A 19654-nucleotide genomic window follows, 5' to 3' on the forward strand; every position below is an offset into this window, starting at 1 on the left:
AAAGTCTGGTCTTAATCACATGACTTCATTTTGTATTTGTAGCAAGATGTACGGATCTCAACTGTTTTTATCAAAGGTATAAGTCTGGCTTAGGAAACCGATTTTCTCCCAAGGGGACATTACTCTGGGTCTAACAAGGTGAAATACATTTTCTGATTTTCAGATGCACTCATAGATTTTTTTATTAGAAAAATGTAGAGTAACATTGCTATAAAATTTTATGTTTATAGTTCGAATAATGTAAAAGTAATTAGCATAATTATTTTATGTAATTATTATATAATAGATGAGCTAAAATGACTATGGAATATTTTGAGTAGTATTTTATCAGGGAAACGGTCAGCTTTGAAAGAAAAACATATAGAATAGAAATTTATGTAAAAGGAAAATGAACATCAACAAGAAAAATAAGCTTAAAATTAAAAAATTGGAAACTCAAATATTTCAGATTTCCATTAAATTTAATTCATAGTTATTAGAAACCAATTAAGTACGATTTCCTGAATTTCAATTTTTTCTTAAAGACACTTAAACTAAAGCCTTAAATTTTAGACATTTTCAAGAATCAAAATCATGCAATGAATTTTGATAAGAATTGGAATAAAGATTATATGCATAAGATTTAGTAGTATTATATATCAATTTTAAATCTTCACAAGAAGATATAAAAGTGGTGCAAGAATGTCCTGGTATTTTTCTATTATTTTTTAGGAAAACGCTTTCATTATTATCATTTTATAGTTTAATTTTTAATTTCTTATAAAGATCGTTTTATATCATCATGTAAAGTAAAAAATCCTTGACTATAAATTTTAAGATATGAAACTTGGACGTAATTTAGCTCGCACTTTTCTTGATTATTATCGCCTCATTGGCCGTATCAAGGACAAACCTGCCGCCACAGCTTTACCAAAACCAGATGCCATCCCAAGCGTTGGTAATCGAGAAAAGGAGAAACCATCAACTCAGAGTCCTGTAGAAAATGAAGAACGGTAAGTGGATTTTTTAATAAATTTGTGTTCATTTTTGGAACCTATCTTGTATTTTATTTATTTTATTTTCTTCAAAACAGGAAAAAAGGGGAGATGTGCTATCATTTCTTGACTGCAGATACAATTCTATTGTTTGTCACTTATAATATGTAAGGGTTGTGGCAGACGGCCCGTGTTACCTCCGAATAAACTAACCTCTACCCAATAATTAACAGAAGATGAGGTATTAATGTGGTGTCAATATCCAGTGGGACAACTGAGGTTGTTTGTCAGCTAGACGAAAACTTACACTTGCTAGGTTAAATTTGGGAAATCTGGCTGAATTTCCCCATTTCTCTACAGATGAAAGTCATCTGTTTCAATGTCTTTGTGACACTGATCATTAGAGTTGAGCGAACAAATTTGTCTCAAATAAAATTATTTTTGTACAAAACAATACTTTGGTTCAGTCAATACAACTAAAACTATAAAATAAACATAATCTTTTCAATATGTTTAATTTACTATTAAATTTTAACAATTATTCTTATTACTATTGAGTGCTTTTATTATTATTGAGACCTGAGTTATTAAGAATTGTTGTCTACTCGTTTGACTGATATTATTTATATATTGTATATTACTAACGATATGTATCAAGTATCGTTTGTCCGATAAGAATGTCTGAAAATACCAGCAATCTCTCTCTCTCTCTCTCTCTCTCTCTCTCTCTCTCTCTCTCTCTCTCTCTCTCTCTCTCTCTCTCTCTCTTGAACACATGGTACAATGGGGGAAAAGGTGGGTGATTAATTTTAATGTATCTAAAACCAAGCTTCTCTCTTTTCATCATAATCGCTCTGACCCTCATCAAGCCTCAATAGAAATGAATGGCTCTCATCTTAGAGAAGCACCATGTCTTGATAACCTTCTGCAACTGACCTTCACTCCTGATCTGTAATGGAACATACACATCAAATCTGTTGCTAAGATCGCTGGAAAAATGGTTGGCGCATTCTACTGCTCCAATAGGTATCTCACTGCCAGTACAATCCTCCATCTGTATAAGATCCAAGTACGTCCTAAAATGGAGTAGTGTTGCCTCAGGAGCTGCTCGGCACACTCTATCCTGCCTTGACAGAGTTCAAAACCAGCTTTGAAACCTAGTAGGTCATCCACTTTTTCTTCCCTGCAACCTCTTTCCCATAGAAGAAATGTTGTTAGTCTGTCTCTGTTCTATTGTTATTTTCATGGCAGGTGCTCGTCTGAGCTACAATCTATGGTCCCTCCTTGCTGAACTTTCACAAAAAAACACTCAACTAGCTACAACCACTAATAACAATTTTCTCACTATCCCTGTGCCTAAATCTAAACTTAGATTCCATGAACAAAGCTTCTTTCCTAGAATTTTCTACTTGTGGAACACTGTTTTGCTGGCGTGCTTCCTGGCTGACTACAATATCATAGCCTTCAAGTTTAATGTAAACTAGTTTGTGTTGAACCGTCCCCTTTTTATTATCCAATTATCCAATTCAGTCCAACTTACACCATTAACGATTACTACACTGCCACCTTACATTATACTCTTATCCTCGAGTGACCTTTGGACCTTAATAAGTGGTGACTCTCTTATAATAAAAAAAGATGCTGACTTTTGGGCCTAAAATCGATCAACCATTGATGTTATTGATTTTAAAGAAGAAATCATGTGCTGCAAAGTCGAAAACAAGACCAATTTTCCTCTCCAAAACAACCAAACCAAACACTATAGATAAATATTTAATGATAGAAAAACTTGAAGCAAAAAATTTTTTTCAAAAATTACTGGATTCAACATTAAATAATTATAAAACGTTCAATATGCCCTAAAACAAACAAACAAACCAAACAACATAAATAAATATTTGAACGTATAAAGAATTTGAAGCATAAAATTTTTTTTACTAAAATTACAGGATTTGTCAAAAAGGGTCGATATGCCATAAAACAAAACAACTAAACCGACATTGTTTGGTATTGTATTTACTTGTAAGTTCTTTCGCTTCATTTGTTTTCAAACATGCCAGTCTGTTTGCAAAATAAAATGTATATTTTGGTTTCAAATACAGAATTATGTCCCTTTCTTTAAAATAAAAACCATTTGAAAATAATTCCTTTTCAAATTATATTTTATTCTTAACATGCTGCAATAATCCACAAGAAAAACTGACAAATCAGAATTAAATACTGATTTTGTATGAAGAAAACTATTAATGACTAGGGCTGTGACAACAGCATATTCTTTACATTCTTTTGACTCTCGAGTATATATCCAACACAGTTTGACTCAGCTAATCAACCAAGAACCAAAAAGATATTAACGGATATATACTCAAGAGCCAAGACAATAAAAAGAATATTCTGTTGTCACAGCCCTATTAATGACAAAGAAATGATAAAATATTAACTTCAGATATATTATTATCTGTACTCACTAGGAGTTCTTACATGGGTCATCACCAGAGATTACTCACTAACAACAACCGGTGGTGTTCCCTGGAGTCTGGGTAGCAATAAGTCTCCCCAGATTCCCAGTACTCTAAACCACTTTGGGTAACTTTGGAAATTATTTGTGTTATTGCAACAGTCATTTGCCATTCACTTCTTACTGGCAATGACTATCAGCCTTCACTGGAATTTGAATGGCAACAAAGCTCCCCAAGGTTTCAGTTCTCTTTGTACTCATCTAGTGGAGGTCTGACTAATACTTCTCTCAGTCAGTCTATCCTCCTTAACCCTTCACAACTATTTGGTATGGCACCAATAAATGCCGATACTACAATTTTTTAAGGGGAAGGGTTCATAGTTAATTTACAATTTTGCGGTTTCAGTTTTTTTGTTTTATGAGGAGTTCTACTATCTTTTTGCTTTATTTCTATTGCAGTTTCCATATGGTCGGTTAGCGTTTGTGGGTTGTTTTCCTTAAGATTTCAGCTATTTTCAGCATTACTGTCTGTTGTATAGTGTTAATACTCCCTTTGATTTCGATTTCTTCTAGTCTTTTATTCGTGTTCCTAGTGCTCTTACAATTATTGATATTATATTGATTTTGTTCATATTCTATATTCCTTTCAGTTCTCTGGAAGTTCCACGTATTTGTTTTGTTTTTCTGTCTCTTTGATTTTCATCCTATGGTCTGCTGGGACGGCAGAATCTACAATTTGGCAGTTTCTTTCCTTCTTGTTAATTATTATGATGTCTGTTTATCTTGCTTGGATGAGTTTATCTGTTTGCATCTCCATGTCCCAAAGGATTTTGTAGTTTATGTTTTCCAGTTCTGTCTCCAGTTTGCGCTTATACTATTTATTTAGGTGCTTGAAGTGCAGTCATTTGAAGAGGTTCTTGTGTATTACCTTGGCACGTAGTCGGGCCTATCCTTATATTCTTTTTGAGCTAATTTGCTACATTCACTTTTTATGTGGTTTGCCGTTGCATCTCTTTCTTCACAATCTACATTTACTGTTTTGCTGTGTTTTATCAGTCTTTTTTTTTTTTTACAAGGTGGTCACTACTTATCAAGGCCCGGAAGCCACTCAGGGATAAGGGTTATTGCAAGTACAGTACGTTAGTGTGGATATTTAATAAAGTGTCTACTTAAGGGGGCGGTTCATCAGGAATTTGTTAACGTTGGACTTGAAGACATCCAAGTTGTAGTCAGGTGGGAAGCAGGCAGACGGAACAGAGTTCCATGGGCGTGCAGTTCTAAGAAAGAAGCTTTGTTCATGGAATCTACGTTTTGATTTAGGCATAGATAAAGAGTGGGGAAAGTTTTTGACAGTGGATTCAGCTAGACGGGTGTTTTTTGTAAAAGATTAGCGAGGGGGGACCAGAGGTTGGAGTTCAGACGAGCACCTGCCATGGAAATAACGATAAAACAAGGTAGGCTTGCAACGTCTCTTCTGTGGGAGAGAGATTGCAGGGAAGAGAAAAGGGCATCCCCCACTAAGCCACAAAGTCTATTTTGTACTCTGTCAAGGCAGGATAGGCTGTTTTTAGCAGCTCCTGCCTAGATATGGCAGTAGTATTCCATCCTTGGACGTACTTGGCTTTTATATAGATAGAGAATTGCATCAGTAGTGAGATATCTTTTGGAGCGGTAGAAGGATCCCACCATCTTTTCAGTGACCTTGGCAACAGACTTGATGTACGTGTTCCATTTCAAATCAGGAGTGAAGGTCAAGCCCAGAAGCTTGTCAAAACATGGGGCTTCTCCTAGATGAGAGCCATCCATTTCAATTGATGCCAGATGGGGATCAGAGCGTTGATGATGTAAAGATAGGAGTTTGGTTTTAGATGCATTAAAGGTAACCAGCCACGTCTTCCCCCACTGAACCACTCGTTCGAGATCAGAAGAGAGAGAATCAGAGAGAGCTTTGTCATTTACAGCCTTTGATGTGTTGCCGTAGATGGTCGTGTCATCAGCATAGATGTCAACGAATGATTTAAGTATGTGTTTAGGGAGATCATTGAGTTTTAATGTGGTTAATTCTAACCCCTGTGTTCTGTGCAGCTGTCAGTAGAGATTTTGTTTCTCTGTTCATGTGTCCTTTTCTTAGCCTTTTTAATTATTATGGGGGGGGTATTTCCAGTTTAATTTTTGCATATTTTGGGTGTAGCTTATTGTGGATTTTTATTAATTATTTTGAATTTATCAATCTTTAATTACTTTATTTTTGTTTTTGTTGATTATATGTCTAATAAGTCCCATGGGTGTATAAGACGGTAATGGCTCAAATTAGTCCCTCTCTTTCATTCTCCGGTTCGTTTCAATACTCTCTCTTCGTCATTTTCTAAAGCTAGCAAGTTTTAACATGAGCATGTTAAGCCAAAGTATTTAGAACCTTATGGCAAAATGATTTTGACCATATTAAAATATCTAAAATTTGGAGTTTAAGCTTAAGGAGTTTTAAGAAGAAATAGAAATGCAGGAAATATTGCTTGATTACCAATTATAAACAAAATTTCATGTGAATCAGAAATATTTGGAATTTTAAATGAGAGGGTTTTTTTTATACCATGTCCTCTAATAAGCATTTAAAATATTTTCAAAAACAGAATTTGGGGAAATATTTATTAATTGATGTCTAATACATATGGTTAAAATTCATCTAAATCGGAGCTTTCTAAATTTTCATAAAGAATTCCAGACCCCATCGCGTGGAAATAAATTAAGCTAAATGTAGCCCACATTATTAACCCTTGCACGTGGCAGCTGTATCTTAAAAATTATAATCAAATATAAGCACATCCCTAACTTTAGAGAGATATTTTTCCTGTTGCAGAACTCCAGTGACAAAAGAATTTCTTATGCCGATTACTTTAGATGGAAAGTAAAAATTCTATTTTATTTTTGCTTTCCTGAACAATGCAATTTTCTACTGTTTCCTTTTGTATTTTAACCACTTCACAAACTTCAGCGATATTGGGCATGTTATACCGGATAATATATTGGCTATTTTTATGTTAACCACTATGCATTAATTCTTTGGAGAATGTCTTCTCTTCAATATATTTTCAACAGAAAAGACGTTCCTAATGTTTCTCTGCTTAATTTTCATATTAGATGCTCGACTGAGCCCCAATCTTTGGTTACCCCATTTAAAGCATTCATAACAAGAACTCATCTACTTACAACCACTGTAAATAATTTTGCGTTGTTCGTCTGTGTACCTAAAACTAAACAGTACTTCCATGAACAAAGTTTATTTCCGAGAATTATCCATCTATGAACCACAACACTATGGTGCTGATTACCAACTGATTATGACACTTTCAAGTCCAATATTAACGAATTTTTGTCGAGCTGTCCTCTTTAATAATCAAATTTTTTCCAGTTTCAACCACCATCTCCAATCAATGAGATGATGTCTCACTGTCCACTTGACAAACTCATTGACCCTTAAGCCTAGAGAAGCGGTGATTCCTTAGTACAGAAAAAATCTATTAACTTCTTATATGTCAAAATGCTTTAAGAATCATAAAATGATTCATATCATAATTTTAGCAAATGAACTGGAGAATAGATAGCAATATAAGAACAAAACTTGACTATAGATGTATTATCTACAGTGCTGCATGCAAATCTCTCAATCTATACAAAACAAGGCCTGAGATTAGGCTTAGTAGCTTTCCAAACTTCTTTCATGCTAAGTTTATACAGAAAAGTCAATAGACCATCTTTAATCATATGATGGAAAAAACTGTCACTCTTGTATGCATTAAATCTCTAATCCACCCCAAATAACAAAGCATACTAAAATACAAATCACTCAGTAATAAGAAGACAGTTATCCTTTCATTTGGACTCTGCGTCAAATAAGTACAAACACAAGAACCCTGACAATAGAACATCAAGGACATGAATAAATATTTGGTAAAATTCAGTTCTGAGGTTTAAAATTCAATCCTCAGAGCAGTTGATACTCAAAATACAATTGCGAATTAGGACTTCTACTCGGCCATAGCTGACTGAATGAGAGCATAGTAGATGGAGTAAAGGGTTTCATTTAAAATTCTAAGCAGATTCTTGAGTCTGAGAGAAAGATTCCTGAGTTCAGGATATATTTGAAGAAGGTCGGAGGTTACATCAACCGAAACGTTGTGAAAAGAGCACTCAAGATGAGAATAGTTTTGTTTGTTTGTTTTTGTTTTACGGCATATCATCCTTTTTAGGTTATTTAATGCCGAATCCAAAGATTCGGAGGAAAAATTTTTAATAGAATATATTTGTTATTTTCAAGTCGGTTTCTATTTAACCCATAGCTGCGACTCTAACAGGTACTACCACTCCGAGTTAGTGTGGACCTGGGAGCAATGGCAATTAAAGGGTGGCTCCACACTCCCCAAACCCCGCAAGCTGGGGCCTCACCACTGGATATAGTTTAAGGTTATATCCAGGACCATGAGAATAGTAGTCTGAATAATCTAAATAGACCACTATTCGCAATAAGTAAGGTGTTTCCATAGTCAATCTCCAAACTATGCATAGACACAACAGCTTCACCAGACAAACTGAATTTGGAGAAAATTTGGAGACAAATACCATTATTATATTGCTATTTATATAGACGAATCAGAAAACTTGTATGGAACAGAAACAGCAGTCACTGACATATTCAGCCACAAAGAAATAAAAATACTAAATAATTATTCTACCTACAAAGCAAAATTTGAAGCTATAAAAACAGTGCCAGAAATGATCATGGGAAATGATTATATAGGGAAAAGAAAATACATTGAACGACTTGCAGATTATTCAAACGGCCATTGCTAAACACAAAGAAAAGTAGATTTGTTGTTAATATAATCGCATTGTAATCTTCGAAATTTGCGAAATAATCAACTTTAGTAAATTACTAGCTGAATATACCCGGTGTTGCCAGGTTGAAGCATATTGGCAGGTGGAGGGTTTAATCCCATATTATATAAGATACACTGAACATCATAACTTCTTACAATTTTCCTGAAAGTGGATCACATGTTGGATTTATGGAAGCATAAAATACATTAATCTTCGTCTATGAAAATTAAACGGAAAATAGCTTAAAGAAGAAATAACTCTCACAGTTTAAATAAATAAACTTACTCCTGTTTTTAAAGGCAACTGGTTAGTATGATAATAATTGATTATAAATTTAATATAAATTAAATTAAAAATAAATTAAATAAATCAACTTTAAATGATATTTATAAATAGAACAATGAAAACGATTTTATTACCACAAATAATTAATAACATGAAGCTAATTATTTAACTAGATTTTCTTTAACGTAATATGCAAATGACGTTATTCCTTGAATGTAGATTCCCTTTGAATAAATATTATATATATATATATATATATATATATATATATATATATATATATAATGCTGGAATGTAACTGTGTGAACGTCCGTTTCAGTAATAAAATTAATTTGTGAAACAGTGTACATTTTTTTTTTACATGGTAGTCACCACTTATCAAGGCCAGGAAGCCACTCGGGGATAAGAGTTATTGTGTGTACAGTAATCAATGAGCTAATATCGTAGTAATGGCGATTTGATAAAGTGTCTTACTTAAGGGGGCGGTTTATCAGGAATTTGTTTATGTTGGACTTGAAGACATCTAAGTTGTAGTCAGGTGGGAAACAGTCAAACAGAACAGAGTTCCACAGGCGTGCACTTCTAAGAAAGAAGCTTTGTTCATGGAATGTACGTTTTGATTTAGGCACAGATAAAGAGTGGGGAAAATTATTGACAGTGGTTTCAAATTGTGAATAAACAGACAGATAGGAATACGACTTTTAATAATACAAGCGGGCAAACCTCGACGGTTCGCAAAGTTTCTTAATCATTAAGATTATTAATCATTACGATTATTAATCCTTAAGATTATTCATAAAAAATTTAATTGAAGTAGACATTTTTAGGATTCAAATAAAGATTTCGTTTAGACTAGATATGGCAATTGCTCAGTACATGGTAAGCTTTAAAAAATGCATTTCAGTTCAAACACATATTGAGTGAATCCAATAGAAATGAACTGAAATAAACATTTCTTCTCATTCGATTAAACTGGTGCTATAATAAAATCTTATAAGATGAAACTCGAAAACGAATTTTATTTTAAAATTTTTTTTAATTTTTGCTTCCAATTTATGCAATTCTTCATGAATATTAACATTTTCAATATGAGAAACAGGTGCAAAATCTTGTTTTGATGTTTTATATTAAAATGAAGCACAATATTATTGCTGTATCCTTACAGGCAGGTAATAATCAAGAAAATCACAGTGATGTAATATACAAACAGTGTATTAGCAAAAGCATTTGATAGAAGTACACATAATGATTCTTGAGTTCATTACTACCACGAATCGCTACCCAATAACATGATACATTTACAGTCTCTCAGTAAGTCTATTATTCCAGAAATACATATATCAACTTACCCATTAACATCCTTTTTTTAATCCTATACTCCGTAAGGAATCAATATCTATTTTTCCTAGAATTGGCTTTCATGAAGTTAGTGGGGTTTTTTTTTAACCTTTTCGCCATCCTCCTTTGAGAAATTAATTGTGAGACTGGCAACTTGGACGTGTCAAACACAACGTCCATTACTTCTTCTGTAGTGACGTCGTGTATAATATCGGATTATATTGTCCTTATTTTCTTATTGCTATTTCACCCCAAACAAGGCACAGCGCTACTTGGATGTAGGGGGCTACTATTTGGAACATAATTTGCAAAGATACTATGTAGGGAGTTGAGCAATAAGATGTCTGTTTACATTACACTTGAACTTCTGCATGTCAGTACAGTTAAGGAAGCATAAACTCGAGAGGGAATTCCAAAGTCTAGCAGTTCGAAAGAAGAAACTATGCTTTCCAGCATCTAAGGATCTCTATTGTTTGGAGTGGGATATTGCTGCATGTTGGGTTTATCGGAGGTATTTACGTTGAGGGGGTAACAAAGGCTTGAAACAGAGCATCTTCCATTAAAATACTTGAAAACTGGGCAGAGAAGTGCAACGTTTTGTCGATAGGATAGGGGTTGAAGTTTGGATGACATAGCGGGATCTATCAGCTTGGTGATTCTTTTTTTAACCCTTTCTAGGAGGGAAAGGCTAGTAGCAGATGCACTAGCCCAGATGTGGCAACAATAATCCATGCATGGGCGGATGGTTTCATTATAGAGGTACAAGATACCCTCAAGTAAGTAATCTAGCAGCATGGTAGAGACAGCCCACATTCTTTGGCATTGCTCTCAATGTATCTGTTCCAGTGTGCTCTCTGTGAACGTTAAGCTGAGAAGTTTGAACAAAGAGCTTTCAAGTAGTGCATCATTAGCCATGGTTATCAGTGGTTGAGAAGCTTTCTTGTAATTATTGAAGGAAAGAAGCTTAGTCTTGGCAGCATTGAATGTTACCATTCATTTACATCTCCATTCAACTAAAGACTGGAGATCGTCCTCTAAGATTTTAACCATCTCCTTGTTTAAATATCTCCTTGTTTAAATATCTCCTTGTTTAAATATCTCCTTGTTTAAATATCTCTTATGGGTAAATTTTGGTCGTTTCGCCAATTCTTTTATCTATAATCCTATTTTCCCAAAGTGACTTATTTTTAAACATTAAATAAACAACTTTCTGGTTTTTTGATGATTTAGTAACAGTTTGTCAAAAATCGTTTTGATTTTTCTTGCAATTGTAGCTGACACACAAGGTGTCATTCTATACACTCGCAGAAAATCCTGCATGCCTTTCTCCATGGGAGTACCCCTCACTTTGGTCGGTCTGTTTTACACCAGGATTTGAATTTTATGGGGGGCGTTTTTGCTGCTAACGTGCACCCTTTATATAATTTCCTTTTATTTTCACTTTATTTGCGATTCGTGTTCATCCAATAGATATAATTTCATATAAGACTCTTCAATCATGATATGCATATATGCCCAACATGAAACCTTTGTAGAATACGTTTTTGTAATGTCGCTGGGATGACCATCACTGTACATCAGTATATCGTCACAGATTGAATATGCCTCCGGAATTTTTTTTCTAGTGCGCTCTTTTTAATATTTTTATGCAACCATCATTCATAGCCTTTGCTTTTATCTCTGCTAGTGCAACTAAAAGTTCTTTTACAATAGTGCACAACATGTTTTTCACCTCATTCTGTTTGTAGAAAGGCCATTTACCGTGTCCTGAAAGCTTTCACAAATTTCAGTATCAATCTAGAAAGTCGGTCTGTATGTATCTTTAAAGATGAGATATTTTCTATCTTACAGTTATCATTTAGGAGAATGATTTCCCATGTTTGTAATCTGGATGTAGGCACACCCTTCTTCGAACCATAAATTATTTTTAAATAAAATTATGGTCAGTTTGTAATATAAATCATCATTCGTGCACAAAACGATGTTTCTGCAAAAATTGCACCCAGCGACTCTTTTTCTATTTGTAAGTAGCTTCTCTTTGCTTAGAAGAGAGTTCAAGAAACATGTGCTATTAGTTTCAATGAACCGTCGTGCGTCCTGTGCAAAATACATGCTTCTATGCTGAATGAATTTACATTGGAAGCTACGAGGATCTTGTGATCTGGATCGTAATGAGATGAAAATAAGTTATATGTGAGAACATTTTCTCACGTGCTTCCTGGCAATCTGTCGTCAAAAGCCAGTCTTTATTTCTTTTCAATAATTCACTGTACACACTTGGAATAAATAGGTTATAGTTTACAGTAACTTGCTAACACAAAGACAATATATTTACTGGCATATTCTTTATCACGTTTGCTCTCTCTAGGTCGAGCTTTCTGCCATTCTTGTCTGTCATTTCTCCAAGATATCTAATTTGTTGCATAGAAAATTCACAATTCTCTTTATTTAGTTTAAAGCCGTAATCCTCAATTCTTAAAAAAAAAGTTATGCATGTGCTCTTTATATTGATCTGCAGTTTTATTAAATATTAAGATATCATCCACATAGACTTTCGCAAACTCTAGATCATTTTTACAATGCGGCTGACAGAACCTTTACTCAAGTTGTCTCTCAAATTTGTGTTAAGTATTACGTGCAAGGCAAACACAGTGATATAATTAACAAAAAAAAAACGTATTGGCAAAAGTATGTTACAGAAATGCACGTCATAATTCTAGGTGCAATAACTATCACGAATCACTATCCCAATAACACAACAATCAAGACAAACACAGGATGTCAAAAAAGGACGTTTTCAAATCAGAGAATTTTTTTTCTGAATGTTTAAGAATAACAAGTCATTTGTTGAAAAGACTAAAATTTATCCATAACAAATATGAAATGGTATAATTAATAAAAAGTGTATGTCATGATTTTGGGGAGCATAACTATCAGGAATCGTTATTCAACATATTAGATGTAACTGTATGTATAGTATCTGTCTTATGACAATAAGAACTGATATACTTATTCCTTAAATAATAAGGAATAGGTATATCAGTTAACCCCCAAAACAAATACAAATTTTATAGTGACCTTCTAATCTCTAGGAAAATTTAAGGAATATGTATTTTTCATCCATACAATAGATTCCTGGTGAAGGGACAGACTTGTTTATAGGCGATCAATTAAACTTTTTGTAAGGAATTGGACTAAGAATACAATTAAAAATTAACTTTATAAAGCTATGTTACGATCATGATTGATGCATGTGCACTGTATATTCATGTCCTCACTAACATGCATGTACATTCAGTCCACACTCCGAGTAAGTATCATTGCAGTGAGCTGTTTACTTGTATGTAAATTCGATTTATTGAAATTTATTTTTCCGAATTAAGTAAAAATGTTATTATAATAAGCAATAATACACCCCCGTCAGTATATAGAATGTAAGTAATACACCCCCGTCAGTATATATAATTTAAGTAATACATCCCCGTCAGTATATATAATATAAGTGATGAATTTGTTAATGAACAGCTGATTGTGACAATTTTCTTCGAGGCGTACGTCAACACCTCCCTCTTGAGGAGGATGTAATTGCCTGTGAGATTGGTCTCATTATGAACAAACATATACTACACTACCTGCCCCCTCAAACAAGCAAGTACTTCCTGGGAATATAGTTTCATGACAACAGAAGAAATACTACACTAACTCATAATGGAAGATGATTTTTATTGACTTGGGAGTCACTGCTTATCAACTCTTGGAGGCCACTCTAGTATAAGGATGAATAGAGATTTAAAAAAAAAGTTAATTATTGATATAAAAGGAAGTAATGTGCTTATAAAAGATCTGTGTGGTGAATATATTATGTCTACCCGCCGATCTGTCTGATTCTAAATACTAGAGAGTAACACAATCCTGATAAACTCATAGTTATGTCCCTTTAAACTATTGAGAGGGCTCATTGAAAAACTAATTGAATTATCTCCCTTGCTAGATAAATCTTTATTTGTTAATAAATAATAAAAAATAGTGACATAACTAAATCATAGTTATTCTTTCTGTGCTTTTCTATGGGCCAAAGATCACAGATCAGAAAAGAAATGGTAGCATTGTTAATGATTTCACTGATACAGAAATGACTGGTAATAAAATAACGTTGGAATATTTGATATTCTTTTTAACTGACAAGGTGTTTGGAATATTTATCTTCTGCAAACGTGTCAACTATTGTTTATGTCATATTGCCGTTTTCTTGACAAAGATGACACCCGCGTCAGAAAAAAGAAACAGTTGTTAACAATAACAGTTTTGTTTATTTACAGTTTGTCCGCATACATTGCATGTTACAGACATGTATATAAAGTATGACTGACAGAAATTACAGAAACAGGAATCCTCAATAATAGTTACAAAATCGCATTGCAATATTGAATGCACATATTATTCAAGTTAATGAATAAAAAAAATGCACACTGCATATTGCAAAAACTTGTGTGTCCTTTAGCGGCATTCGACCAGCTTCCTCTAGTGTAAGTATTAAATTCACAAGCGGTCCCAAGTCGCATATATATCCTTGTCCGGGAAAATGATAATGTTAGATTATTGTGGTTTTTGCAGGGAGTTGTAGACGTCCTTCTACATACAATACCTGGTATTCCTAAATGGTACTGACCGGACTCAACATTGCTTAACATTGATGATCTAACAAGAACTGTTGTGTTAATGTGATAATACCGCATGTTTTTATACAGAAGATAAGCAGGAAACATGTGCTGTTGTTAGAGAATGGATCGAGAGAGAGAGAGAGAGAGAGAGAGAGGGGGAGGTGTGTAAATTATATTGAGACACCTTGACCGGAAGTCAGGATCAGCTGATCGGATTTCGTGTGAGTCACATGATCAGGTTAGCTGAATCGTTGAGATTTGGTTTGGGTTTAGAACGTGACGGACCGCTTCACAGACGTCTCCTTCCCTTCACTGGGGGGGCGCTGACGTGTGTAGAAACAAGACCAAGAGAAACCACACAAGCCAGAGATTCACTTTCCATCCTTCTGCGAGACATCTGGAAAGTGAAATAAACTATAAAACCAATTCCTTGTCTGGAGTTATTGAATCTTCGTCCCCAAAACAAATACCAGTCTCCCTCCAAGACGAGATGAATTCAGATGGACCAACATCGACGACGCGTGAAGGTATGTTGAAAAATACATGTACCACACACATACACACACACACAATGGCATATGAATATATCATTTAATAGAAAGACAACTAGATGATCACATAACGTTAACTCTGACTAGACGATCACACACGATCCCCTTTATGATATACTGTCTGAGCAAAGATTGTAATCCCGTTCTGATTTTTAACCACATGTGAAATGAAAATGTATTACAAAATCTTTCGACCACAACAGCATCTCAAGTTAAAACCAATTATCTCAAAGGGAGAGAACTCAGTAGTATACCCTAAAGTAATACACTTGAAAGGACAATAATCGTTTACAAAATACATATTGATCATGCATTATTAGTGTTGACAAGGAATTTAAAATCATTAAAAACAAATTATATGTGATATGACAGTTCTATTGTTCAGTGAAGTCTAGTGTTAAGCAGTATTGATTTTTTAAATTGCCTATTAAAGCAGTGTTAATGGTAGAAAAAGCCTCTGCACACCTTCTACATTTGGAGTTTCTGCGTCAAAACACAGCAATTCTGTTGATGTTCTCTACATATTTTGGTAAATCCACTGTACTAATACAGGACCTAACCCAAGGTCACTTTGGCATCTTGTGTCAGTTTATGGTAAGTTGCAGAAGAGCAACCAGAAAAAGATGACAACATTAGCCAATCATTAATAGGAAAAAAGGAAACAGTTTTCTGATACTTTTCGTGATAAAAAAATTGTTTTTGATCATAGCTGTTTCCATAAAAAAATTGTTTTTGTCGTTACACTAAAAAAAACATTATTTTATTTAAACTTTTCTTGCAGAAAAAGTTAGATAATTTCCATGAAAACTATATATTTTATTTTCGTTTATAGCTGTTTCCATGTTTACATCTCTAAAAAAAATTATTTCTTTGAAACATTTTGGAAAAAAAAGTTTTATATAATTTTTTTGAAAAAAAAAAAAATAAACACGTACCATATTTAATTAAAAGATGAAAACTATGTAAATATTTGTTTTTATGTTACAAACAATTATACCAGACTTTATTGTGACATACATAAATAAAAACACACCTCTCAGAAAAAAAAAATTAATAAAACATCTTGATTTTTTGAAAGACAAATTCATTTTTTTTTTTGTGTGTGTCTGCCTACTTCATTATTAGCACCTATGGACTCCTTTCCTCAATCTTTTCAAAAATGTAATTTGAATGCATTCAAAATAAAATTTATAATTTTCTAATAAAGTTTGCATAGAACAGAATACATGAAGAATTTTTTTTAAACTTTCATCAACTTTCATAGTTAATGCAAAACGTGTTCCTGGAGGAGGAGAGAAAAAAGCATAAAAACATGTCTGCTATAAAGCTCTCACATCAAAACAAAATAATAATTTTAAAAAAGTGAAACACATTTTCAAATGAATTATGCATTCAATTATTCTCTTGTACAATTATTTTCAAGCAGAAGCAAAAAAAACTCATTGGTTTCCCACTCATTAATCAAGTGCGAAATCAGAATCAAATATAATTTTCATCATCTCTTTTTTGTTATGCCATTTTTTCTCTTTGTTTTCATATTTCATTATAATTTTCACATTAGCATTTGCTGTTAATTCATAATGGAGTTTTTAAGCAATAGAAAATCTCCAAATATTTCAGGACTCTTCTTTGGTATCCCAACAATTTACAGCAGCTCTGTTTACTCGATGATTTGGTTCTTATACAGAAGTCAAACTAATTAAAAAAATAAAATTACAGAAAAATCTTTATGGTGTACGTAACTGTCACAGAACGAAAATGTCATATTCCAAAAATTACATAGATCGATCAAGTAGGTTTTTTTTTACATAAAAACATCGTTTGTTTTTTACGATTTTAGGCAATTGATAGTATATCGTAGCAATTACAAGGCAGATTTTAAAATCTCAATAGTTCGAATTGAGTTGTCTCCGTTTATTTATTAAATATGGCGGTGAATATTATTCTCAATTCCTCATAAAATTTGATTTTCTTAGTTTTAAAAAATACTTGATCAATTTACATGATTTTCGGAATATGACATTTTCGTTTTGTGATGGTAACATACATCATAAAGACTTTTCTGTATTTTGTTTTTTAATTAGGTTGAATTTTGGACTTGCACTCATGACTTAGACCCCGCTTTAGGATCCTCAACTTGCCGATTATGTTGAGAATTAACTGTAAGAGATCGTTTCCAGAACTTTGTTCATAAATTCTACTACTGTAAACTACAAGAGCAGATTTGTACTAAGACCCGTTTTTTTAGTGTGTGGGGAAAATCCAGCTTCCCAAAAGGAAGCACACTGGATTGTGACAAAAACAAAATTAAATTACCTCAGTCTAGAAGGATTTCTTACTCACTGATCGAGGACAGAATAGACGAAGTGTAGTATCAGGACACTTAGTTCTTCATCAAATGATGAAAAATACTACTTCTCTTCCAGGTTTTTAAAACTTTTCTGGTAACAATTGTATACTTTTTTTTTTATACATTATCATTTCAGTTCTAATTTATCTTTTCCTGGAACTGCGAATTTATGTTTTCCTGGAATTGCAAAGTTAACTATTGAACATATTTCATTTTATTATTTGCTGTTAGAATGTTTACCCGGCGTAAGAGAATCATTGCTTGATTAAAATGAACGAACTCTTGCTTTCGATTATTAAAAAAACAATGAGATTCAAGTCCAATGAAAACAAGTTTTTGTTGAGCCGTCCCCTTAATTAATCAAATTATGCTACTATTAACGATTACTACACTGTTGTCCTGATAACTACCATACACCCACAAACCCTTATCCTCGAGTGACCTTCAGGCCTTGATAATGTGATGATCCCCTTGTAAAAATAGATAAATAAATAAAAAATAAGGAACAGTAACTATTATTAAAAAATAATAGTTATTACCCTTAGTTGATATTTATTTTTAGATGTTTATTTAAGAATGTCTTCATATTACCAAACTGCCAGACCTGATTAAGCATTTTCTTAATAAATTGTAGTAAAGTATGTCAGTTTATTGCAAATAATATAATACAACAATAACAAACGAAAAATGGCTAGTCGAAATCAAACTTTGACAAATCAGCTTAATTACTATTTTCGTCCATGTTTTAAAATTCAGCTGACATAATTTGATCTATAAGATAGCCAGCCTTTTAGCTATTTTTGATGATAGGTTTGAATCTTAAAGTATCAATGGATCTTATCAAAGGATTATTTGTTTTGTGGAACTGATTCTGATCTATGCATCGACCATCATTTTGTATATCAAAATTAGAATCATTTGCACAGTTCCCACATAATGACTTTTCCCACCCAATCATGTCAATTCTTTTAATCATTCCCAACTTTTTATACTGTAGTTGACTCTTTTGTAATCTTATCCATTAACGCTTATTTTGTTATTGCTTTGTCTTATGTAACATTCTATTTTTGTACTTATTTATAACTAGCAATTCAGCCCGGGCTTCATAACTTTATGTACATATATATATATATATATATATATATATATATATATATATATATATATATATATATATATATATATATATTAAAAAGTTTGACTCATGTTCAGGTAACCTACATCTAAAATTTCAAGTGTTTAGATCCAAAATTGGCAAAGGAGTTTGGTAGAGTCTGCAAAGTTCAACTCTTTCAACTTTGACCTCTTGGGAACTTAATTTTCGCCCAAAAACTGATTAAAAAACTTGCTGCCTGTCTGAATACCCTTTATATAAAGTTTCAAATGTTTAGACCCAAAATTGGCTGAATAGTTTGCTATAGACCGCAAAGGTAAAATCTTTTGAACTTTAACTGTAGGCAGGCATATTTTCGGCCAACAACCGATTAAAAAGCCGGCCCTATGTTTGAATACACTTCATGTAAAATTTCAAATGTTTAAACCAGAAATTGACTGACTAATTTGGTAGAGACCGCAAAAGTTAGATTTTTTAAAATTTGACCCTAATTTTGACCCCTTAACATTTATTGTTTTGGGCTGAAATGAAGTTAAAAAGTTTGATCCATGTCCTAGTAATCTACATCTAAAATTTCAAGTGTTCAGACCAAAAATTGGCAGAGGAGTTTAATAGAGTTTTCAAAGGTCAAATCGTTGAACTTTGACTCCTTGACAGCCAAATTTCTGACCGGAAAACCGTTTAAAAAGATTTGCCCAAATCTCACTACTGTTTATGCCAAATCTCGAGTCTGTAGACTAAAAATTGAGAGAGTAATTTGGTAGGGAAATGTACACACACACACACACACACACACACACACACAATTTGACTTTTATAGATATACTAGCATTTCAGCCAGGCGTTGCCCGGGTGTTTGGAGGTGTATGCTGAGCAAAAAAAAAAAGCGGTCAATTTTTTTAACTTTGACCCCTATTATGACCCCTTAATATTTATTATTTTGGACGCAAATTAAGTTATTAAGTTAGATCCATGTCCAAGGAACCTACATCTTAAATTTCAAGTGTTTAGACCCAAAATTGTCGGAGGAGTTTTGGTAGAGTTCTCA

At 33.2% G+C, this 19654-nt stretch overlaps 1 protein-coding gene across 1 annotated transcript in view; it reads left to right on the plus strand.

Moving 5' to 3' along the window:
• LOC145296271 (uncharacterized) overlaps window positions 1–19654 on the plus strand; it is a 146322-nt gene that overhangs the window by 74112 nt on the left and 52556 nt on the right. The window contains exon 3 of the mRNA XM_080142474.1: window positions 818–992. Within this exon, the coding sequence (XP_079998600.1) occupies window positions 818–992 (175 nt within the window). The remainder of the gene's footprint in view (window positions 1–817; window positions 993–19654) is intronic.

Source organism: Euprymna scolopes, chromosome 16 (genome assembly GCF_053919585.1).
Source record: "Euprymna scolopes isolate OS-2025 chromosome 16, ASM5391958v1, whole genome shotgun sequence".
Classification (NCBI taxonomy): Eukaryota; Metazoa; Mollusca; class Cephalopoda; order Sepiida; family Sepiolidae; genus Euprymna; species Euprymna scolopes.